A 26,169-nucleotide genomic window follows, 5' to 3' on the forward strand; every position below is an offset into this window, starting at 1 on the left:
GGAGCTAGCTATGGCAAAATAGATTCTCAACTACCTACCCATCATAGTGCAGTGAACAGTGGATTGCGCCTGCCTCCAGAGCCCAAAATCCTTCTGGTCTACAGAGTCAGCAAAAAAAAAGGGGGAGAGAGGTGAAGGGAAGGAAGACTTGTTTGACTTTTTTGGTTCCTAAAAGATATCTGAATTGGGGCTTGACTTAGTTTACACAAATTATTAATACCCTTAAGTCAGTTTTTTCCTCCTTCTCCTGACTAGTTTCAGACTGAAACAAAATGAAGCAAAGCATGCTTTTCCTCCTCAAATGAAAGTCAAATGGAAACAAATGCTTTTGTGTTTTCTTAGGCAAAGGAAAAACAGTGAAATGGGAAGTCTCACTTTCCATCGCTCTTTACTCTGCTTTCATGAGTGATGCAGGGACAGTGCCCTTTATCTTAAGCTGAATGGCTACAGGTCACTTGCAGTATGGAAACTTCAGCGGAGAACTTTGTCTCAAATTTTGCTGGTATCAAAGAATATGTTTAGTTAGGCCATTCCCAGTCTTTCCTGTATGTGCTACTCCCCTTCATGAGGTATTCAAGTGTTTTCTTGATTCCAGACTGAAATCCAAGGGTCTCTTTTTTACTCTGAGTTATGGTACCATTCCCTTTTTGTCTCCCCCAGTTTTTTTGACTGGTTTTCTCCGGATGTTTACAGACCCATAGGACAAAGAAGAAAGTGTTGTTGAATATGTGGTACAGTGCTCTAGCTGCCCTTAGAATTCTTGGGTTCTTTTCTGTATAGTGGTAGACATGGATTTCATGCTGAGGCAGAGAAGGGAATAGCAGCAAGGTTTTTTCCACATTCTGGTTTCTGGATTGCAAGTAGAAGTCACTAACACCAATTTTATATTGCTGTTAATAGAGATTAACCCGATAAGCATTTGTCTGCCATACGTTTCAATGGTTTATAATTGATGTTGGTTATTTTCCATGGGTGTTGCTTTGCCATTAGAAGACGTAATTTTCTTAAATCTTTCTTAGTAATATGTCCTTTGTGGATGTAGAAACTTTTGTTTCATGGAAAAGCCCTCCAAATGAAAGCCCAATATAACAGAGTATCAGTAATACAATTTAAAAAAAATGTAGGAAAGGGCATTTTAAGGGAAGTTCTCTTCAGCAAAGACCAAAATGTATCAGTGATTTGAGAAATAAAGTTATTTTACTTATTCTTCTGATGTCTTATACTCATCCATAAATGTCATCTTCTGTGATCTTTTACCTGGATTTTGTGATACTATTAAGTCTGCATTTTTAGTCAACCACTGGAAGGTAAACACAGATACCTATTTTATGGTTTAGTTGCTTTATATAACAAGTTGTAGCTGCCCAAATTCCCTCTTCACTGTGTTTAGTCTATCAAATTGCACTGCAGTGCCATGCTATCTGTGGGAGGGGATATAAATTCAAATGAGTGTTAACATTCATCTTGGCAAGAGCTGGGAGCTGCACACAAACCTCAAAGGTTCTGTTTATCCAAACTAGATGGAGTGTGTGCACACATAGACATGGATGCACACATGAGCACAGCTGTTGGTCCCTGTGTATAAAAAGTGACCATAATTCCTGCATTTTCATTAATCCTGAAGAAATGTGGTCCATCTGTATTTAACCTAAACAAACTTAAAATAATTTACTCAAAGAAGCCTCTTTACTAGTGTCCTAAATTCCTTCCTATGATTGGTATTTACGTTGGCAGTGCATGGAACAGAGATGGACAGGTTGTGGCAAGTGCTCTTGGGGAACTCTAAAGGTGTTTGAGCTAGTGGCATAAGGGATCTCTCCAGGATATCAGATGAACATTTTTCAAGAGCTCTAGACTTCTTCCTAGGATATGTGTTATATATGCATGCAAAAATCACTATGTACTTTACTAAAATATAGTAACTTGTACCTCTGATTTTTGTTTTCTCCATAGGTATGGGAAAATTGTATCCACAAAGGCAATTCTTGACAAAAACACAAATCAGTGCAAAGGTACGTGCAAAGTGTCCACCCTGTGAGTTCATTATCAGTTTGAATGATTGACTGGTGGCTTGACTGCCAAAGCTCTGGCTCCAACTGTGCAATCAACATAATGCACAGTATATTACAAACATATTTAATAATGCCAAAGCTTTGAGTTGTGCTTCCAGTAACATTGCTCATTAATTTTTTTCATTAACAAACAAAATGAAAATCACAAATCAGAACAAGTATCAAATTGCTTCGGCAGAAGAGTAAATTGCCTTCTAACCACATAGTGCTGTCTGATTTGAATGATATCATCAGTGATGCAAATTGATTTCCTATATAAAACTGAGAAACCTTTGGGAAAAGTTTCCCAAGGAAAACCTGGTCTAATTTTTATATTTTTGTGAAGTCTTGGCATATGCTAATAGAAGAATAAAATATTCTTTATTACATAATTAGATATACAAGTTGCAATACTGAGATATAGAAGTAATTCCTCTTCCAGTTTTATGTTCCTAATTTTTTTGCTAATGTATGAAAATATTTTTAAATGAAATATAGCATGTTGTGTGTGTAGCTATATTTGCTGAGGAAAATATTGACTAACGGTTGTAGCACTATCTCAGGACTAGAATTGTTACTCATTTATGAGTCTGCAGTGTCACTGAGTCTGTGGCAGAGAAACTGTGCCTTAAAATGATTCTGTAGCTTTCCACTAGTGGTATACAGAGTGCTTTTAGAGTAATAGGATCTGCTAGGGTGGGTTCTCCTGAAAAGAAACACATCCTGGAGAGCATTTTGGTATGTGTTAGTAAAAAGAAAAGGCATTGCAGTTTAGGACTGTCTTGTGAGTGGCCGGACATGGGGTGAAGAGAAGCAGCAGAGAAGCATTCTGGGGAGATTATGAGATGGGAGAAAAATTCTGCCACCTGTGCCAAAGATGTTTTTGAGATTTGTAGAACTGTGTGACCTTATCTATTGCTTGCCAGAGACAACATTTATTAGCTACTCAGGAGAAAAGCAAGTTGGAAGGCTGCAGTTCTAGACTTAGGAAACTCTACCAACCCAGTTGGTCATGGGCCATTGTCATAAGCTTGCACTGCTGTGCCTTTGCTTTTGCCTGAACGTGTGTTTGATTTCCTTGGGGCACTCTCTTCTGGCAGAATTCTGATACCATCACTCAGTATTTCTTTGAATATCACACCAGGAACAAGACCTCATTGTGTTTGGGGTTTGGTGTTGTTTTTTCTTTTTTTGAGATGACATTAGAAGGGAATACCCTTGTGAGCAGAACTTCCTTTGCTCCCATTGCCAGTGGTAAACAGGGAAAGGAGTGGATCTGTTTGTAATACGCAAAATGTGAAGTGAAAATATTGTAGAGAATATGAATGCTAAAATTTTGAGAAAGAAAAATGTCTGGGTTTAGTGTTTTTTATGTTACAGTTAGCTTTAAGATTATTTTAATAGGATCCATATAACAATGAGTTTGTATTTTCTGTTAGTTTGCTTTCATACTGTTGTATTACACTGTAGGGCAGAGATATCTATTTCTATTTTCAAAGACGGATCTTTATGACATAAGCAGTGCCATTAAAAGATCATAAACATAATTGGATTTATTAACAGTATGCTTTATGGCATAAAAATAATAGATGTTTTACTGCTTTAAATGCTGGGTACAATTTTCTTTCTCTTCAGTAAGGCTGCCAAAAAAAGCCAAAAACCTTCCCAGGAATCAGAAGTGGAAGGGACCTGAAGAGGTCAGGACCTGCCTTGGGGCAGGATCAGCTCTAACCCACTGCTGAGGAGTATTTCTGTAACCTTCACTCAAAGGCCTCCAGTGGTGGAGATTCCTCGAGCTCCTCAGGCAATCTGTGATAACGCTCCCTCTCCTCACTATAATGAAGCATTTCCTAATGTCCAACCCAAATCTCTCTTGATGTAATTTAAGTCTATTGCTTCTTTTCTTATCCCCAGTGGACATGTAGAACAGTTTATTCCTTTCCTTTTTGCATCAAACATACACATTTGAAGACTGATCTGCATCTGCCTTATCTTTTCCTTAGACTAAACACTAGTCCTTTAACTTTTTCCTTTAGGGCAATTTGTTTTAAATTTCTCAATATATTGCTCTTTGCTGGTCTCTCTAATTAGCTCATTCCTTACCTGAAGAACTTGGAGCTGGGCATAGGATTTTAGATGGCCTAAATTTGATCATTTTAAATAGTATAGAGGGGTTTCATTTGTCTTCTCTGTGATCATGTTTCTCCTCTTTATTGATGTATACATATAAATAATTTTATTTGTATTTAAAATATAGATGCATCTCTGAGGCAGAGGGTGTTGCATGAGAGAAATGATGCTGGTTTATGCTGTGAGATTCTGTGCAGCCCCTGGTTTTGTTACTCTATTCCAGTGCTGCTGCCAGCCAGGTGTTCCTTATTGCATACTCTGGTCTGGGCTGTTGATTATTCCCTCCTAGAGCTAGAACTTTTCATTTGTCTGTATTGAATTTTATCCTATTTTTTTCCTGTGGTCTCCTTAATTTACTAAGATTTGAGTATAATCTTAAGCCTCCAGAGTGCTTGCAGCACTTACATCTTTAGTATCGTCTTCACAGTTAATAAATGGTTTCTCTAATCCACTGGACAAGATAATGTGGAAAAGAGTGAATAATGACAGACCTGGGGAAGACTTTTGAGGAAACCCTCTCAGCACACTAGGTAGTGCAATACTGAGCCATTGAGAACTTATTTTTTAAATTGGATCTGCTAATCAGTTTGACACCTACTTCACAGCATTTTCAGCTAGACCTTTTTTCTCCTATCTGCTGAAATCTGAAGTTTAAACTGTCTCTAAAACAGTGGAGTCTACATCTATTCCCTAGAAAAACCCAGCAAAAATCAACAGACAACAACAACCACCAACTTCCCCCCCCCACCCCACAACCCAATCCGTCTTTCCCCCCAAACCCAAAAAAAATCCCAAATAAAACCCAGTATTCAAACATCAAAAAAAGAGAAAACCCACACTACCTGTCTGCTCCTTCCCAGTCTTTTGGGTCTCGCTCACTTTCTGCCAAGTAAGAGATTATCTTGTTAAATAAGCACATCGTCCTGTGATGGGTATCCAATGAAGTAGGATGGATTAAATTCAATGATAAAAATTATCACATGATTAGTGATTTCAGAATTTATTGCAGTGTCATTTGTGTGTTGATGAACGTATAGAGTAAAGCTGAAAGTAGAAAGATTTAATTTAGCAAAGAAATTATTTCAAACCTCCATGTAACAGCAGATCTGTTAAAACAGGTTACTGTTTAGCAAGAAGTGTTAGCTTTCCTTTTGGAGAAATGAGAAAGACATTCAGTGATGTATTTTAAGTCATTCTCCATTATTTCTCAGATTTTTAAAAAGAGACCCACAGCATTCCTGTCACGATAAGAAGCAGTGTTATCTAAGGATTTCTCCCTGGTCTGAATTAAGCAGTCAGATCTAAAGTAATCATATAGCAAGGGAGTTTGCTAGGGACACCTTTTGACACATAACCTCTCATTTTCAGATTGCTCTTTGTTGGTGGTTTAGCTGCTAAGTGAGGCAGAGGAGAAGTAACCATCACCCTGTAACAGAACAATATATAACAAATAAGCACAGTCATGACAACATGGCCAGAAATCTCTGAACAAAGCAAAGAACAAATACATATGGAGAATAATGAAAAACAGACACATGATTCATTCAGATGTTCAAACACAAAACCCCTAATGAACAAGTTGGAGAATTTTGGCTGCTTTTGCTTTTTCCCTTTCCCTCCCCTCTGTCCTTCTTCCCCATGCACATTTCCCCTTCTGGGCCTACTGTATTTGCTAATTTAAAAAGTGGGGGAAATGAAATAAAAGAAGCCATTGAAGACAAGCATTAATCTGAAATGTGTAGACTCTTCTCTTTCCAGCCCTCTCCCCCCACCCTCTGCAGCCTGGCTTGCCTTTGGTGGACCCACGTGCTCAGAGCTGAGGGAATGAGTAATGGTTGTTTCACAGTACAGTTTCCATACCTCATAGCAATGGAATACAGAACAGTTAATCTGCCAAATACACAAGCCCATTTCTTAGAGTATGAATTACTGTCATCTGCGTCTGCCCTTGCAGACACTGTAATTGCATGCATGCAGATTTGCTTCCTGGTTTAATCAGGGACTTGCATGATTTTGAGTATTTTGCTAGTACCTTAGAAGATGAGCACAGGAGAATGACTCAAAGTCTGAAATTCCACCTGTGGGATTTTTTTTTTTTTTTAAGAAAAAAGCTTAGTAAATTTGTAATTTGTAGGAGATAAACACTTCGGTGGTATATTCTTCATTTCATGTCTCTTTTTACAAACTATGAGTGACTTGATATGTTGAATAACAGTGTTTGTCTTAGGAGGGAAATGTGCCTAACATGATGAGGAGAGCTACAGTGATTCTGTTTATAATTTTAGTATTTGATTATGACATTTTCCTGGTTGAGAAATGTTAGCAATGGTCTATTTATTTTTAAAATATTAAAAGTGTGGGTGCAGATATGCACTCATTAGGACTGGGGTAGGTTTATGGTAAGAAAAAAATGCCATGAGGTCATCTGTGTTAACCCGCCATATATCACATACAATTTTATTTCTCCACTTACCTTGCTGTTTTTAGACCAGGACGTAAAATTTACCATGACCTATTTTATAACTTGAGAGTTTATTTGTGTAACAAAAATGGAATAACTGGAGGCTTGCTGTAAGTGCTAGAGATAATTGGAATGGCATGATAAAGTGATGTTTCATATCTCCCAAAAGGAGTCTGTCCTGCCTTGTGTCAGTGTTGCTACTCATATGCTTAAGCTCACCAGCATCCCTAAATACTCTAATGCATTGGAGCTTAATGAGCTGGAGGCTTCTGCTCTGGTGTTCTGATAAACAAAACTTATATTTGTATAGTAGATATACCTTGGTATGTGCGTTAGATAAAATACTTTCAAAGCTTCAAATTTTAAAAGTGTTCTCTGGACATATTCTATAAGGAGTGAAGGTTATTTGTGATTATATGAAATTATGCATTTTTACTTTATATTTTTAAATTCATATTTTTAAGATGGCACAATTTGGTTGTGACTAGGAATGTGAAGCAAGTCTATGTAAAATAATAAGCTGGTGGGAAAGAGCTAAGCTACACAGAAAGCTATTTAGTTAATAAATTTTATTTATTGGGAATAAGCTCGAATTACAATAACTGTGCTGTGTAATTTATGATTCTCAGAATTGCCATTTTGAAAGGGAAAAAAATCCAGACAAGTAGGTCTGTGCCTGATCACAGACTGTAAACTGTTCACACTAGGAGGGCATGCACAGTGTGCTTCAAGGGGAAATGGATCTTGTAGAAAGTAAATAATTTGTAAAACAGACTTATTTAATTTTGAAACCCTAGACTTGTGTAGCTAATAAATCAGTCCTGTTTTCGATGCCAGAGTAGCAATAGATGTGCTGGTTTTTTTGAACATTAATTTTGTCTGTTCCCTTTTTTCTTTTCTTTTTGATCCACTCCAAAGCATTATGTAATCAGTGGCGTAATAGTTCTCAAGTTATGAAAAGTGTAGCAGTATGGAATATTTTAATTCAGCAGGATTTCTGACAGTGAGGGGCTTGTGAAACCTGGGCAGTGCCGAGTGTCTGAGTGTGGGGCACGCGTTCAGTGAGTTCTGTCTGTCCCTCTCACCACTGACCTGCAGCAGCCCCAGCTCACCTGCTCCTTCTGTTCCTGGGTATCCTGAACAGAGTGCACAAACTATGCTGAGTTGTACCACTTTTGGTTAGCAAGCCAGCTGACAAAATCAAATCTCCAGAGATAAAAGGACAAAGTCTTCAACAGTGTCACTGAGTCCCCATTTTCAAACAGTTGAAAGGAAAAAAGCAAACTTGCAGTGCTGTATGTTTTGATAAGATACATTAAACAACATGAGGCTAGCTGTTTAAAATTTGTGAATATTTGAAGGATTTTTGTCTGTTTTGTCTGTTTTTTTTTTAAACTTCAGGGTTTTTTTTTTTTTACTTTCACTCCTGTGGTTTTTACAAGTAAAGGTTGAGATAATTTTCTTTTGTTTAAATTAAAAAGTGATATTACTATGGAACCACATGAGACTAAGAGTTCAAGTCTTAAGAAAAAAATGCCTAAAGGAGGCATCTGAACACCATGATGGCAGGCATACATCAAAATGAAGTAAAAGGAATTGCCAGTAAAAACACACGAGGTTGTTCCCTCACAAATGAAGTCCAAATTCACACCCTAGCTTAGCAAATAAAAGCTTGTTTGATCTCTGGCCTCATGAGCTATAATGCCTTGTAAATCTGACCACTTTAAGAAGTTACCAGGAACTATATGGGGGTGGGAAAGCTGCATATATATATTAAAAATAACTACATAGTTGTCTCCTTTAATTTACAGATTGTGTTCATAGGTGTTTAGGTATCATAACAAAGCTATTTTCCTGGCACCTGTTGGGTTGGCCAGCAGGCATTATTATGTCTTGCCAAATGTGCAAGTGTTTTGCAAAAATCTCATTTTAGCTTGGAGGTAGAGATTCTCCTGTCTGTATATTTTTGAATGCTTTTCGCATCTGCTGAAGTGAAATAGGAAAGGATTCAATGAGTTGTGCCCAACAAGTCATCATAGCTGGAGCACACCAGCACTGGGCAGGGCATCACCATGGTGAGGACTGAGACATCCCCACCCCAATGCCTGCAAAATGCACCTCAGCAAACATTGTTGTCCGCCTCTAGACAGTGCTCTGTCTCTAGCAAGACCTCTAAAAGTTGTTTAGTGAGTTTAAAGCCAGGTCCTCTACAGAGAAAACTCCTTCCTAATTAGTTCCCCAGACACTTTCTTAAATGGCTTCTTTGCAATTAAGGAAAAAATTTCCTGGGTCATTATCTTTTCATAAATGAACTCATGGCCTAGCATATATTTTATGTAGGGAGACCCAAGATGCTCAAGTATTCCGTGACATATCTAATCTGTGATTATTCTTAATTGACTGCTTCCAAAATCTGCAGGCCCATGTCGCTGACAAATAATTGGTTTAACTTTGTTTCCTTCCAGACAAATAAAAAAGTAAAATTTCCATTTGTACACAGTGATTAATGTTTTGATTCATTGGTCTGTATAAAACTTTGCCAATAGCTTGGCATGCACTTGAAGTGCATTTTGGGACTGGGTAATGCTAGTAGGCTCTTAGTGGTCTCAGCAGACTTGAAAATATCTATTTCATAGCACAGAAATGAACAGAAGAGATTTTTTTTTTATCTGAACAGCGGCTCATAATCATCTTTGTTGAAAGCTTCCTTACAATGCCTTGGCTTTTTCAAATGTCTTGAAGAATCACTTTGCTTAATTTTTTTTTTTTTTCTGATGCCATGATATAGCATCCTATACACCAGTAAATCTTTTCGGTCTCTGCTTGAAGGCTTGTCATCTCTTCCAAAAGTGATGGTTCTCTGTTCAGAAGTTACTTTCTCAAACGTCTCAAGACCTTCAGCACAGCAGCTGCCCTGGGGCAGAGGCAGGAGGAGGCCAGTGCTCAGCTCTTCAGTTTTGCTAGAGCCTACTCTGTTGAGCTCTTTGAGTATACAGCATATGCAAAGCATATGCTGCCTTGATATAGTGACAATTTGCTAATGAATCCAACTGACAGGCTCTTATTGAGCGTGGGTACTCAACAGGAACCATTCTGAATCAGATCTGTGAATTACAACGTGACTTCATTTCTGTGGTTTGCCAGCAGAGAGGTCACTGCTCGCTTCTCCCCTATTACTGCACACCCCCTGCTTTTGTGTCAGAGTTGTGTTCACTTACCCAAGTGAATTAAGTAGATGTTCTCTTTCTTGGTAGAGGGTATGAAGCTGTAAAACACTAAGAGGCTGGGCCATCCTTTTTATTTAATCTGTCTTTCCGGGTGTCTGTCAGTCAGGGCTGCCTGTCTGGAGATGGTGCAGGATTGCTTGAGCAGGAATAGATGGGCAACACTGGAGAAAAATCATAACTGCTGGCAATAAAGATGTAGTTCCCTCAATGCTGATCGAAATACCCACCCACACCCCTTCTGGGAAAGGCATTAATGATATTGCTCCATCTATTTAGGCTGTGGTAGCCATATACAGGTATGTGAGCACTAAAGCTCTAGGTGCTAATCAACAGTACAGAAAACAATGGTACTCCACAAAAAAAAAAAACTAAAAGGCAGCCTTGTCCTATGGACTTTGCAGCCCAGGTCTTTGAAAAAGAGCAAGGTTCACAATCAATTTAGGTACTGTAAGTAGTGTTAGGATTTTGAATGCAGTTACATGGCATTTCTTTAAATTACTGAATTCTCCATAAAAAAAAAAAAAAAAAAAAAACAAAACCCAAAGCCCAAAAAAACCCTAACCAAACCAATCTTTCAGCTCTCCTGAGAATTGTCATACATTTGGATAACATTTAGTGTGTTTTTTCAACCCAGAATGTTTTGAGAAAAGCTAAATTTATAGATGAGAAAAGGAGGTGCTGGAAATTACTCTCCTACTTGATAAAATAGTTTTTGTCTGACTGGGTCTTCCCCAGGGCCAATAATTGGCTGATGTTTTCTTCCATTAGATGGCAGTGGTGTGATACGTGGCTTCTCTGGACCCCCAAACTACAAGTTTTAATAAAAAATTACAAATGGTTAAATTTTTCTTAGTTTGGTTTCCAGTTTCAAAGTCTCCAAGCTGTCAATTTTTTATTCACATAGAAGTTTACAACTTATTGTCCAATTTAAAGCAAAAGAGGGCTGGGACTTTCAAACAGAACCAAGTTAAATATTTTCAGAAAATGGCCTGTTATGTAGAATGGATAGACACTCAGTTGTCCTGCTACAAGAAATGTGGGATAGATTTAGTTTTGGTCCACCTGCAGTAACTACAGTAATTCACTAGTTGTTCCTCTATGGTGGAACCAGAGCTTGTACTAGTTTTGGCCAACAAGGTGTTTGGGAGAGAGGTATAGGTATGAGAATAGAGGGTGGAGACAGTAAGGAATGTTTGGAGAGAGGGATGGGAGTCACTGCAGCAAATTGTAGCATCACACATGGGATAGAACGTGGGCAGAGGCAAGAAAGAAGGGACTCAAATGGATTAAACAACAGGCTTGCTTTATTTCATTGTATAGAACGTTCTGTTTTATTCTAAACAAAGGAGAAAAAGGGTTGGATATTTTTATATGATCTTTATAAAGATTTTCAGCCGCATTCCTTTGCTGCTTGTGATATTAGTTCTGCTGTTGTTTTTTATTAACTTATTAAATATGGAGCAGTAAACACTATTTATTTTTAAATTAATTGAAATGGAGTTGTTGCCCTTCATGGCTTTTTATTAATTGAATATTTTTGCTAAGCTGTCTGCTTTCAGAGCAAAGGTTGCAGTCAGGAGATGGGGGTCAATGGGACCTCCATTTAAATGCATGTTATCTCTGTGTTAATTGCCTGCATATTTAAGCAACCAAGCATGTCATTCTGCAGAACTAAAGGGTTTTGTGGTCAGCCTTTAATCACAAAACAGCAAGAAAAAGTCTGAGTGACCTGGTTTGCCTGAGGTATCTTGGTTGCTCTTGTCAGTCACTTCAGCTCACAGTAAATTGCAGGGTAAATTCCACATTATCAATGGAAGGTATCTTTAGAAAGAGCCCCAAAACTAAGGGGAAAAAAAACCCCAAACATCTGTGCTCAATATTTTAGTGTTTAATTTTTTTGTTCATTTATTGGACATTGTTTTAGTAATTTCATTTTTAAATAGAAACAAGTTTTATTGCTATTATAGACAGTTATTAGAGAAGAAAGTCATGGAACAGACAGTAAATATGCTTCGAGTTTTGGAGACACATACATATTTATCAAGTTGGGAGAATTTGAGTTCTTACATCAGAAAGAATTGCACAATTCTGCCTGCCATGCTCTGTTATCTTGGGTTTTTACTGCAGAAGTGGTAAAATTGTTACACTTAAAGGGAGGGGGGTGTATGATGTGTAAAAAATTCTTCTGAGACTGCTGGGATTAACAAACTTCTGCTGTGTTTTCACCAGTGTCTAGTAATGAGATTGAGGTTTTGGAACTTAAAAGTGTTTGAGATTGCTACCACTATCAAATTTGCTTGAATGGAGTCAGTCAGTTCAAAAATTATGGGAAAGGAGGGCCTGACAGGGAAATATATGTAGATATTTCTGCTGAATGTTCTTTGCCTTGCTTTCTGCTTCTTTTGTAATAATTCCTGGAATTCAATTTGCCTTTCTGAGCAAATAGGAAGCTGACACTTTTATGGACATTTCAAAGGGCATCATAATGTAAAGCCAGAATTTTCTCCCATGTGCATCACTGCATCTATCTCCATTTAATTTCTTCTTCTGGTTTATTACCCAGTTGCTTAATTTAATAAGGTTCTTCTGCAGCTCTTCACAGATGCATCTCCTGTTTTGTCTCCTAAATTATCTTGTCACCTCACTGCTTAGCCTCTTCCCGTCATTTAGAAATGAAATCTGCAGTAAGGGTCCTGGCAAAGTTCCTTGTGGAAGTCCACTGGTCCTACTCCCCCCTTGTAGGAAAGATCATGCCCTCTACCCTCTGTTTTTATCTCTTAACCAATTGTTTACCCAAGAACTTTCCCTCTTAAGCTGTGGCTGCTTAGTTTCCTAAGAAGTCTTTTGTGAGGGTCTTGTCAAACGTCTTTTGGAGATCTGAGCAGACTGTATTAGCCAGATCAGCCTTATCCACAGGCTTGTTGACCTTTTCAAAGTAGTCCAATAGGTCTGTGAGACAAACCTACAAAAGTCAGGTTAACTCTTGCAACACATTTTATTTCCATTGATTTTACTCTATTTCTGTAATTTCTGGTGATATGACATCAAGTTTACAGATCTTTATGTACCCGGATCTTACCCGGGGTGTTTTTAGAATGTTGGGACAATGTGTGCCACCTCCCAGTCCTCAGGTACAAAGTCAGTTTTAGGAAAACAAACCCTGTATATAACTTCTTAGTGTGTGTAGTCAGTTATTGTGTCCTGGAGCTCTTTTCAAACTGGGAGGGCGAATACCATCTGTTGTTGCAATTTGGTAGTGTTCACTTTTGTCAATTTGTCCTATAACCTTCTCTGTGGTCATTTAAAATTAAGAGTTGCATCTGTTCTGGGCTTCCTAAGCAGCTGCTCTCTGAAACAGCACCTAAAAATGTGATCTTTGCATTACATCTCATTTTGCCCAATCTATGTAGGGATGATAAAAGTCCTCTATGAGCACTCCACTTACTGCTTTTCTCTATAGTTCTGCATTTCAGCTCCTGCAGGTTATGTGTTGCTCTCTGCCATGCTTTGTTTGATCATTTCTACCCCTCCAGCACCCCTGCTCTGTCTTTTTTACATCTTGGTGTTGAGATGATCCACTCATTGCCTTGCTTTCACAGTTTTTCTGTGACTGTGTTCTGACTGTAGTATGTAGTTAAGTTACCCATCTTATTTCTTAAGGCTTAAGACACTTAGAGATCCCCTGATATTTCAGTTGTGTTGTCAGCACTGCATTTGAGTGACTCTATGGTTACCTTGCATTACAGTATGTCCATTTATCTTCTTGGGCCTGGTGTTTTATTTGCAAAAGGGATAGATCTAGATCACCTTATGATTTTCTCAATTTGTCATCACTCTAACCTGCTCCTTCCTTCTGGCTAGCTCCAAGTTCTAGAGGGACACTTTCAATGCAAGAAGATGCAATGTCAGCAGCTCTCAGTGGGAAAGATGCAGCACTGGATTAAATCCTGCTTTACCACCTGAGTCCTGCCTTGAACTGCCAGCTGCCCTAATAGACCTGGACCTGCTGCCCTTGTGTGCAGCTCTCCCACGGGCAAAACATGGAAATGATGATTGGCATAATAAATTGGTTAATTCCTACTTTAATTTCTTCTCCTCAACTATTTGATAGGGTTGTTCCTACCACTTCTTTCTATCCAGGTAATCTAATTGACCTTCCCCTCCTCTTGCCTGCCCTAAAGCCAAAAGCCACAGTTTGTTCCTATTCTTCCACGCAGTCAAACTCACGCTCCCATGGTCTCAGTTTTGCTCTAAGAAATGCTGAGGCTCTTCTTACTCGAAAGAGTATGGAGAAGGATTGGTGAGGAATGGAAGACATAGCATTTAAAAGAACATCCAAAAAACCAGAACAAAATGGGAATGTCTATGAAGAAATCAGTGTCTGGTATTAGGCAAGGGAAAAAAAATGTGTGCACAATGCTGGCAGCAAGAATAAGTGAGAGTAAACAGGCCATGATTAAATATGGGTGAGAGTTTCTGACCACCAGAGCAGCCAAGTTTTGGTCCAGAGGGTGGAGCAAACTCAGTTTTTATGACAGCAGGAGCTGTGGCATGAGCCTGCTTGAGAGTGGGGTCAGGATTCTTGCCCCAGTGCATGCACTTATTTCAAAGAGTTCCCCCAATATTCTGAGTCTGGAGTCAGGCAAATGTTGTGAGATATGTTTCCATACAACTGCTTTAATAGTCTCAGTAGCTGCACCCCTGTCCAGGAGCAGTGGGGAGGGAGCTGGGAGACACATTCCCTGTAGGGCTGCTCTCCTTGGGGCCAGGGTGGCTGGGCGCTGGCTCAGGGCTCTTGGGATTGTGGCACCACACTATCTACAGCCCTTCTGAGCACATCTTTACCTGGAAGACAGCTGCTAGGGCAGCTCTTGGAAGTTAAAATAGAGGGCAACTGTCTCACTCATCCTGAGCCAGCCTGACTGGCTGTGTTAGGGTGCATGGGAGTGTGTGGGGGAAGCTGTGATGGTTGGCTGAAATGCTTGGGAGCAGGAGCTGGAGGAGTGAAGTGTGGCTCTGTTACAGTTCATCTCCTTGCAAATTACCTGTGTGTGTTTGCCAGTGTGAGGCCTAGGAAATGTCTGCAGGTTTGGACATTAAAGAAAAAAAACCCAGCTCCAAAATGGACTTTGTCAAATTAACCTTCAAAAGCCCAGCAAGGTGAACTTTCAGTGCTTTGGAAGGGAGGGAAAAGCAGAGGACTGGCTATGAAATGTTCTTCTGTTATTTTAAATGGAAGTTTTGACTGTTACCGAGTCATTTCATATTAATAAGGCTTGTAAGAAAATTGGATTTTCCGATTACAATTTTAATGCCTCATGTTCCCACTGTGTTTTAGGGAAGAGTAGAAGTACATTGCCTATAGGACTAGGTGAAACCAGAAATTTTGTTTTAATTTGGACAGTCTTTACTGACACTCAACTCCTGTGTTTGGCATTCCTGAAAGGGAGAAGAAGAGTGGAATGTAAAAGGGGAAAAATTTTCCAGTCAACATTTGGTTTGAATTTACATACAGCTTTAGAAAAGAATGGGGAAAAGGAAAAAGGTACCATTACAATTACAGTCTAGGTCTGCTGTATTCTTAGAAAAATTATCTGTTCTGTAAATCTCCACTATGACTTTCTTTCTATATACTTCATCAGTATCTTGGCACTGTTATTTTATCCTGGTAAATAATGATTTAAATAGAGGGAACTTTGCAATACAGAAATATTTGGATTGGCATATAGAAAATTGTGCCTCATTGTTTATTTTACTTTTTAAATTTATTTTATAAATTGAATAGACAACCCCCCACCCCCCACCAATTCCTTCAGAAAACAGAAATAAGATCTAATATTGTAGATTATCTCCTCCCTGGTAGAGATCCACAGATTGAAGGTCTAGTCTGTGCTGTTGAAGACATTGTAAGAAAACATCTCAGACTAAAGAAGGCCTTCAGTTCTAAGGCCTCAGTTTGCTTTGCAGAGCAGTGATATCAAGGAGCTTGGGATATATATGGAGATACATGTAAATATGAGTGTGTGTTGAACTACTTTATGAGGAGTTGATGTCTCAGTGTATCTCATATAACATCTTGAATCATTATAATGCAGGAAGAAACAATTCTGAGCATTTAAGTATAAGTTATATGAGGCTCAATCAATAAATCCTAACTAAAACTGTAATTTTAATCAGGTGATAAACTTTCTTAGAAAGAGTAGTTTATCAAGATTGGCACTGACATTTGAAGTTGACAGTAGGGTTCAACTCATTAATGTTTCCATTTTGCATGTGTCATTTACTCTGCTTTCTGAATTTTCTGAACATAAGATGGGGCCACCACAGGATGTGTATGCTTAATATTAGATGCAGGCTGAAGCAAAGTAGCAAAGCACTGAAGAAGGCTTTGAGTTTCACTAAAATCAATCTTCTTGATGAAACACGTGTCAGCTCCTAGGCATCCTGGTGCTTCAAAGTTCATTTTAGGACAAAGGATGCGTAAACTCGCTATTACAGAACCCACAAATGCTGCTGTTTATACTGAGCCCTGCACCTCAGTATTTTGTTTTATAGGACTCTTAGAAATATCACAGGCCTGAGGATATATTTGAAAAGCTTCCTGTCCCTTTCATGATGATGTAAAGCTAGCGTTCACGGATCTGACGCGCTTGGAATGAATTTGATCATTACAGCTAGATTGCGTGACAAAAATTTTATCTCCATTATTTCATTGAAACCCTGACTACCTGCATAAGATGGTGGCAGCCTCATGGAGTATGTATCCTACTCGCTTGGAGGGCGCATTATACTCCTGGTATTTAAGTTGGCTGGCCTGCATGCTTGTTTTAAATAGATACTGTTTGGACCATTTGGATCACTTTTCAGATTTGGGGCTGAATCTTCAAATGTTTGTCAGCCACTCTCAAAACCGAGGGGCTTACAAGGTCTCAAAGTCTATGATACTTGTGGGAAATACATTGCTGCACTTGATAAGTGCTTGCTTGTTGTGCTTGCACTACTGCCTCTGAAGCTGCACGTGCATCAATCTCTGTGATTAAAATACATTTAATGGATTATTTTGATGCACAGATCTGTAAACTCATATATTTGTGTGTATGAGTGTGAATAACTCCTTTAATTATTAAATGGGGACTGCTAGATGAGTAAAAACTTCTGGAAAGCTCAGAGTTAATGTAGAAGTGAAGAGGACATTTTTCTTTGCAAACTTCTCGGAGCAAAGAAGGTATTTTACACCAACTGGCAAAGAGCTTATAGGGCACACTTCCAAACCTTCAGAAAAAGTTTCCCACAAAGACTTTTCTTCTTTTTTTTTCAAGTCATGCTGCAGGAATTAAGTTGGAGATATCACTGACCGAAAGGACATTTTTTCTGAATGAGCCGAGAACCAAAGGAAATGACTCCGGGGTTTGAAATCCTTTTATTTCCTCTGTGGAAGATATCTGTGCAGCTGAAACGAACCATTCTGGCTGGCTCCAAGCCAAACTTTATGGGAACTGAGATTAGGAAGTTCTATGGTCAAAATAGCCATTGAACAAATTGCTTCCAGTGTAAAGCCTCAAATTTCCTGATAAAGCTGCAGTGTTTAACCCTTCTTTTTCACTTGGGTGAACAGCCTGCCTGTTATTAGGCACAAACTGTTTATCCAGTTGTGGTCCTGGCAGTGCTCTCAGAATTGCCTGCAAGGGTTTTGCTGCTTTTTACTTTTATGTGAGGTAGACAAAGAAAACCCCAGAAAAAAAAAATGTTAGAACAGTTTTGGGTGATGCTTCCCACTTAAGATAGCAGGAAAAGTGCTATAAACAAGACATCAGATTGCCAGCTGCAGTGTATGGCATTTTTGTCTTGCAGCCCTTTCTGAAAGGGATGTTTTATTTTGTTTTGTGATGGTGCTAGCTGGCTTGCTTGGCCTTCATGAACTAAATGAAGAGGCAGGAGGAATAGCAGCTGTTCCTCTGAACTGCACTATTGACTCCAGAGAGTGCTCAAAGGCAGAGTGCTGTGCCTGGAGCACACAGCCTCTGAATGCTGTGGCATGGGCTCACTAATGGCCAAACAAAATTACCTGAGGTACAGAAACAAAGTGCTACAGTTTTGGTTATGGATGTCTTTTGCTGCTACCATCAAGGTAACAGCAAGGAAGGCCTGCAAGGGTGGAAAATAGAGCTGATGCTGGAATTGGGAGCAAAGACCAGGTGAGCTGGTGTGTCCTCACCCCACTGTGCCTGGAGCTACACTGGGCCAGGAGCTCCTGCCAACAACCTACTTGTGCCCATGCCCATGTCTTTTCCACGTGGGCAGTGCTTCCAAGCAGAGCTTGTGCCACGTGTGTGTAGGCTGTGTTTTGGGCAGTTCTTGGAGAGGATGTTGGTAATTGCACTGTGGCCATGGAGCTGAAACAGGATGTGGTTGCATCCTCTCCTTCTGTCCCTACCAGCACTATTCTGTTCTCCAAAGGGTGTCTGTGCACATTTTGTGGTTCATGCATTAACACCTTTGTGCAACCTAAATTTAAAAGTCCTAAATCGTAGACAGGTGTTTCCATCATTTCACCTGAGAGACTAATTCCCGAAATAATAAAACTCATTATTAGTAAGTTTTTTTTCTTTATACTCAGCCTAAATTTTGCTTTTCCTAATTTAATCCCACTACTCTTCATTATCCTTCCTCCCATACCTCTGGGCACCACACTAATTAATTCATCTCCCTCTTTGGTTTTTGCTTCTTATCCTTCAATATTATAGTTCAATGTTAAAATGCACTCCTCTTTTCTTGTATTTACTCAGCTCAACTGATATATTTGAACTCCAGCAATGTTCCCTTGTAAAACTTTCTGCTGACCTCTATTCAATGTTATTGTTCATCAGTGAACAAACCCTCTGGTTTGTTTACAAATTGCTGGTATGAAACTGATCAGAACAAGGTGCATTACCCCAGGTAAGTGTGTGAGTGAACTTGTAAACTGGGATTTTATATATCGGTGCCTTTAAATAATTTTTGTTTGCTTTTTCTTGGGCTTTTTTTGTTGTTGCTGGTTTTTTTTTTATTTAAAGGCAGACTGATTGTAGTTTTTATGATCAGGTATGAAATCAAACCAGTTTGACAGTTCTTAGATGTACTTAGGAAGTCCTATTTAAGAAGTATTTAGGGCATTGGTGATTTTAATAATTTGATGATTTTTGCCATGTGATATATATGTGGGTGTCCTGGCATGAACCTTTCAAAAGTCTCAGCTTGCATGTCTCTTCTTTTCCATCAGCGCTATTTCTAGAATGATTTCTTAACATTTTGAGGCCCCTTCTTTACTATTCTGCCCTTTGTTGGGTAAATAAGTAATTAGACTCTCTGTTCTTTAATGACATTCTAGCTTATATTTGTACGCAGCTATCACATCTGCCCTCCCTCATTTTTTTCCCCTGCTATTATCATCAGCATCCTAGATATTCCATGTCAGTTTTAGGTAAACTTTAACAACTCAGTAATGAAACAAATGCTTACTCTGCCATTACTCATCTGAACCTTGACAAAACCATCATTTCTTCTCTTCCTCCCATGGGTATTAATAGACAGGCTTGGACCCTACAAATTAATCTTTTGGCCTTAAAAACAAGACTTTACACCCTAATAATATGTCTTTGAATGTGCCAAATGAGGTATTAAAAATGAAGAACATGAGGCTTTGAATTGTTAAGTGAGGAGATTTTACCCTGAAATGAGGCTTTGTCCATTCACAGGAGGCTTTTAAGGCGAGGAGCAAAGCTTTGGGCTCTAAAAATTAGGATCTTGGCTGTAGCAGAGAGCTTTTGAGGCTCAGAGGAGGCTTTATAACTCTCAAAAACTACCTGAAAGGAGGTTGTAGCAAGGTGAAGTCAAGTGTTTCCTCCCAGGTAACAAGCAACAGGATGAGAGAAACTGCCTCAAGTTGTGACAGAGGAGGTTTAGATTGAATGTTTGGAGAAAAATTCTTCACTGAAAGAGTTTTCAGGTATTGGAAAAGGCTGCCCAGGGCAGTGGTTGAGTCACCATCTCTCGAGTTGTTAAAAAAACTGAGTGGATTTGGCACTTGGGGACATGATCTAGTGATGAATATTATGGTGCTGGGTTAATGATGATCTCAGAGGATTTTTTCAATCTTTATGATTCTGTGAAAAAGGGTACTTCGAATAATTTTTTCATTTAATAGTCTGCTCTCCTGTTTCAAAGGGATCACAGTACCATCACATATTACCAATCACCTTAAAAATAAGAAAAAAAGACCCAACCAAACCTAAGTAGGAAAAAAAAAACAAACAAAACCAAGCCCATGTCCCAACTGATAAGCAAATAAAGGCTGGAAAGAGCATGTCCTTGTCACTTGGCAAATATGGTACACTCCACTTCAAAAAGAAGGAACAGTATGAGCTTTCCCTGAAAAGAATAAATCCTTTATTAGAGATGGTGTCTGTTAGGAAATATTGGCCAACACCTTCTGCTAGAAGTCCTGTAAATTATCATCTGAAAGTTCTCCAAGACTTAATATTTTAGTAGAATGAAAAATAGAAAAATAATCTGTTTTTCTGTCGCCTGACAATGAGGAGACCCTCTCTGGACCATGTTTCTATGATTGATTAGGAAGAAGGGCCGAGATGTGTAAAAGCACTGGTGATAGTACTTGGCCTGAGGAAAATTGTTGTAGGCCACTAATAAATGCTAAGCAGGAGAGGTAAGAATAAGGAATACTCTGAAAGAATGCTCTGAATTCATGTATTTTAAGTCTTTACCTTAGAGATTATGGAAGAGTCCTAATGGATGTAACAGGAAGATCAAGTAAGCTCAAACTGGAGAACTGTCACAAGAACTGGGCTACTGGTCACTTCAGAGTTAATAGACATGTGAAGTGGTTTTTGCAGTGTTTCTGTTTAAATGGATCAGCAGTAGCACTAAATTGTAGTGAGAAATTGTATTCTGTGTAAGTGTTTAATGAATTGAAGATCTCCTCACAGGTGGTCTATTTTGAGATCCTTTCAAGGAAACCGAAGCTACTGATGGAGGGAGGGTGAGGTTGTCTTTTATCTACAGTCTCAGGGGGAAGTGTTGGCAAAGCTAGGATGAAACATTCTGACTTTTCTTTGCTCTCTTGCGTGCATCTCACAAAACTCCTTACAACTGGCTCCAGGAGGCAAAGAATTCGTAAAACCCATTTAGACCAGAAAAAATCTGCATTAATTGGTGTAGTTAAGAAAACTAAAACAGAGAATCCTGGCAAGTGAAATAAAATTATTGAATGATAAAAATGAAGTCTGCATTTTAAAATGCTGTGTAGTAAAGCTGAGTTTCAAAAAGGAGATTCCCCCTTTTTCATGTTGCACAGTTGAGGGAAACATAATGATTTCTGGCCATGCAAACTATGAGAAGTGCTATGAAAATTCCAAATTTATCCACTAAAAACATGTAGCAGTACACCTCATGCAAATTACAGCTACAGTGACTGATGAAAACAAAAATACAGCAGTAGAGATGGATAAACAGTTGCAGATATGTTCCCACACATATGCTCTTGAATTGATAATGAGTTTATTGTGGCCATACCTCCTTGTGGACCTTCTCCATTACTATCTGAATGCAGTGAGTTTCACAGTTGTCATTGTTTATGGAAGTACTGTTTAGATTAGTGTGAGACACATTGTAGTCTTGGGGGGAGGACAGTATTCCATCTGCATTTGCCATCAGAAAGCAATGTCATGGTGTGTCATGGTACTTTGCTGTTTTAAGTTTAAACCTGATGGGCTCAGCACTTTGTTTTATTTCTAGAGAGAATCGAGAGAACTGCTGAATGCAGTGTTGCACAATGAAAGGCTTTTGATAGCTAAATAAAAAACAGACACTTGTATTTCCTTTTAAATGATTAAATGGAATGTTGATTTTGTTCCTGGAAAAGCTTAAGGACAGACATAAAATTTCATATTTAAGTAATCTGCTTTCTTGTGTAATTGTATAATTGAATTCTGAAGTAGTGTTGCTGTAGCAAATTGCTATACATTCTTTGCTAATATTATAATTATATGTTTTTTATAGCTCTAATCATTCTAAAAAGATACATTGTTTTAAACTGGACATTTCTGGAGGTCTGAGCTTGACAAAATTTGTACTAAAATATCTGGTGAAATATTGGTGCTTATTCTTTCAGAGACATGGCAGTACATTTATCTGATTTGTAAACACTTTTGAAAAACATGGAATTTTCACGTGTACATTTGTTAGCAAAACAATAATTCTTTAAAGTGCTGATTTCATGAGTAGTTTAAATCACTACATGTGACTGATTTGCACATGGAAAATACAGCAGGTGTGTAACTGTTGTGAATGAACACGTGGGAAGTATAAACTCTCTTTACCATTAATATCTTCTTATTAGACCTATATTTCAAAAGTGCAGAGTTTGCAGTAATTCTTATCAGTCCATCTTTAGTTTCTTGCCTTTTTTTTTTTTTTTTTTTTTTTTTTTTGGTAACTCTCAATCTGATTTTCTAATCTATTGTTACAAGCAAAGCTAACACACAAATCCCATGGGTGTCTCTGTCCCCACATTAATGGCTTCTAAATCACTGCTCCTTAACTGATAACTCTTTTCTCTAAACCACCCAGGCAGAAGTAATGCCAGTGGAAATCAAGAGTCATTCTTCCAGTGTCATTAGTTAAAACATTGCCATGAAAGTTGTTTGGTAATGGCAAGCCCTGGATGCTCAGAGCTGTAAGATCCTGCAGAAGGATTGAGGCAGAGCTGGTGCTGCCACCTTTCAAACAAAAGGATTAGAAGTGACAGCCAGCTCTTCTCTTGACTGACTTAAACAATCACTATCAAAATGATTATAGTCATGCTGCATTCAGTCATTTTGTGCTCTATATGCTAATACCAGTGATGGGATGGAGGAGAGGGTGTTTCATATGCACTGGGCTATGTAGTTAGGAATCTGCTAGTCACTTATCTCCTGTGCTGTTATTCCCAGTAATATTCTTCATCTTGAAGCTTGTTCCAAATGTCTGAAGTACTGGGGAAAGGGGATGAAATTCTCTTGTGGCACTCTCCACGTATTTTTTTTTGAGTGACAGGTTGCTTAACTTCTCTCTGCTTCAGTGTTTCCCCATGTGGTATAAATGAGGATTATCTGTCTGTCTTGGATTCTTCCATAGCTTGCATCACTGAAGTATCTGAGTGCCTCCTAGTCTTGGATGCATTTGATCTCCCAGCACCCCAGGATGTGGGAGATGTACTGTTAATACCCTTTTAGAGAATTTTAAAGAAAGTGTGTGGTAGAGCAGATTTTGCAGGTCAGTGGTTGTTATGAGATGTTTTTTCCCTCTAACAGTATATAATACCCAGAGAAGGTGGAGGATCCTGAGAGTAACATTTACTTTTTTTATTATCCTCCTGGGTGAATTGGGTAGTTGAGTTGGCTAAATAACTATTGTCTCTCTTGGCCAAGGTAGGCCCTGCTTACATTATAACCAGGACAATCTTTCAGGAAATATGCTGTGACACTGGCTACACCTCTGGTATTTCTCAGTTAAATGTAGTTGCTCCTGATCAAATTAGAGCTGGGTGGCCAAAACTGCTCTTCACAGAATCACAGAATGGGTCAGGTTGGGAGCACAGTGGGGTCACCTGTCCAACCTCCCTGCTCAAGCAGAGCCATCCCAGAGCACATGGCATGGGATTGTGTCCAGGCAGTTCTTGAATATCTCCAGTGAGGGAGACTCCACAACCTCTCTGGACAATCTGTTCTTTACTTGCATGGTAGAGAAATTTTTCCTCATGTTCAGGTGGAACTTCTGTGCATCAGATTCTGCTCATTGACTCTTGTCCTATTGCTCAGCACCACTGAGGAGAGCCTAGCTCCACCCTCTTGGCACATATCCTTTAGATATTTATATACATTGGTGAGGTCCTCTCTCAGTCATCTGCTCTCAAAACTCAACAGGCCCAGCTCCCTCAGACTAGTTTTATAAGGCAGATGCTGCAGTCCCAAGTAGCTCCAGTGATGTAGCCACTGTATATCCTGGGCTAAAGTAGAACAAGACCAGGGTATGAACATAACCTTTCTTTCTATCTGGGAAACACTGCCCAGTGTGAGGATGGGAATATGACCAGGTTTTTGGTAAAATTTAAAACATAGTCTTGTGCTCAACATGAATTTAATAATAACATATACCACAAATAGAATAAAATAAGTGTCTTGAATTTCTTATGCAATACTGACATGTTCTGCTGTACCAGAGGGTGTTGCAAACTTACAGGAAAGATTTCTGTCTTTGTGGTTGAAGGTGATGCCTTTCTTTCCCAAACAAATTATCTTGGGTATGTGTACATGAGAATAATCTTGCCCTAATTCTCATAGCAAGCTGTGAAGCAGCTGGGGGGAAGGACCCCCAAGGAAAGCAAGGATTGTCCTGAGAACTGTTGGAGATGCTCCCAGTTTTGTGGGGAAACAGGATCCAACTCAAGCTCAGCCTTGCAGTGCTATTTTTTTCCTTTAATCAGCAGATTACCAGGGCAAACACATTTGTTTCAGGGACACAGGAAAAAATTCCAGTGCTAGCTGTGATAAAATGGCTTCCCAAACACTATGTACAAAACTGTCATTGGGAAGCAGACATCTCAATTCAGTATCGCCAATGCCTTTTCTTTCCTTAAATCATGGGAATATTTCAGAACAACAGCCCTCCACTTTTGTTCCTGTTTTCTCCAGCTCTCTCCTCTGCCAGTTGTCTCATCAGGCAATAGGTTCTATCACTTGCTCTTTTTAGGACATGTGTGCTTTTTGAAGATACTTTTCTTTCCATGGTTCAGCTTTACCCACAAAACTGAAACTGGGCATACCATTTGGCTGCTTAGGGTATGCCTACATTTGCAGGGGCTATTTGATTTGTGTTAGTGCAGAGCATTCTGGAATATGTGTTTGCATAAACAAACTTCTTTTGTTTTTTTTTTTTCAAAGCCTAGTGGAGATGTGGAATTGCCCAGCATGTATGGGCTATTCCACATCTACCTGAGGTTTATGTCTATTACTGTTGCACCGCTCAAAGCGCATCCAGAAAACAGTTCAGGGATTGCTATTTTTGTCCTTGCTCTGGGTGACATGCACACACATCTGTGCCTCCTGTGGTGTCTGTGTGGGGTGATCCCAGGCCGTGAAAGGATGAGGTTTTTCAAGGCCCCAGTTTGGTTTGCAGGCTTTTCAGTATGTGTGCTGTGAACTGGTGCTCAGCCGTCATTTCCTCCCTCCTGCTAGCGCCAAGGACAAGCTCCTATCTCTCAATACATTAAACCTGTCAATGCTTGACATAAGCAACCAAAAGATTGATGAATGGAATGTGAAACAGCTGGTTTTGAGGGTGTGTTATTTTGATATTGATAGGCCAACACTTTTTTAACAATGAAACCTGTTTCAAAGGTGTCTGTTCAGCGGTTATTTAAGGCGTTTTAAAAAAGAAAAGCAAGTTCCATCATGAACATCCATAATGACTTGTCCTGAAAGTGACCAGTTCTCTGCAAACACATACATTCCCATCATTAATTACTTCTCATGGAGGTATTAGAAGGAGATTTGATACATGCATTTCCAGTAGTTTTATAAAAACATTTTCTCGGCAGCAGTAGAGCATTTGAAGGTCAGGTATCCAGTGTTCTGCTCTGAAGCATGACAGCACACTTGTCAGTATTTACCTGGGATTATGGCCAGAGCTCTGGGCATGGAAGGATCATTCTCAGATACCAGAGAGTTTCTCTGTTGATCTCGATCCTACCCCTTCGTCTGCTGAAACAAGTACTCTGCCACCTTCTAGGTATCTGCAGCTGGTTCCCCTCTTTCTAACATCTGCCCTTGTGAAATGAAATTCTGCAAAATCTCCTTCATAAAAGGCCTTCTTAAATCATAGCCTAGAGTTGGGCTTTTTTTTTGTACCTGGAATGATCTTTTCAGCCATCTGCCTTTGTAAAAGCCTTATATTTTCTAATCATTTTATGTTCTATTTTTATCTGAAACAGTGCAAAGGGCTGAAATTGTGGGACTACTGATGAACATTTTATAGGAGGCTGTTCTTGACTATCAAGTCTCTTTAAATATCTTCTCTTACAAGCAGCAATAATTAATAATTAGGAAGGGGAAAATCTATTTTCTAATTATTTATTTGGCAGGAAGCTTTTTCTAGGAAGATAAGTAAATACCAAAGGAACAGTGGGTTGAAAAATATTGTGCAAAGTTTATGTAAACAAATTATGTTAAGATAAACAAAAAAATCCAGAATGTGGGCTTTTGGCTCT

The 26,169-nt window shown here is 39.0% G+C and overlaps 1 protein-coding gene across 2 annotated transcripts in view; it reads left to right on the forward strand.

Moving 5' to 3' along the window:
• The window catches only part of RBMS3 (RNA binding motif single stranded interacting protein 3), a 703,588-nt gene that overhangs the window by 381,145 nt on the left and 296,274 nt on the right, over positions 1-26,169 (forward strand). For both annotated transcript variants that reach the window (XM_058028549.1, XM_058028559.1), the window contains one exon: positions 1,954-2,012. In XM_058028549.1, the coding sequence (XP_057884532.1) occupies positions 1,954-2,012 (59 nt within the window). The remainder of the gene's footprint in view (positions 1-1,953; positions 2,013-26,169) is intronic.

Source organism: Melospiza georgiana, chromosome 1, assembly GCF_028018845.1.
Source record: "Melospiza georgiana isolate bMelGeo1 chromosome 1, bMelGeo1.pri, whole genome shotgun sequence".
NCBI classification, from domain to species: domain Eukaryota; kingdom Metazoa; phylum Chordata; class Aves; order Passeriformes; family Passerellidae; genus Melospiza; species Melospiza georgiana.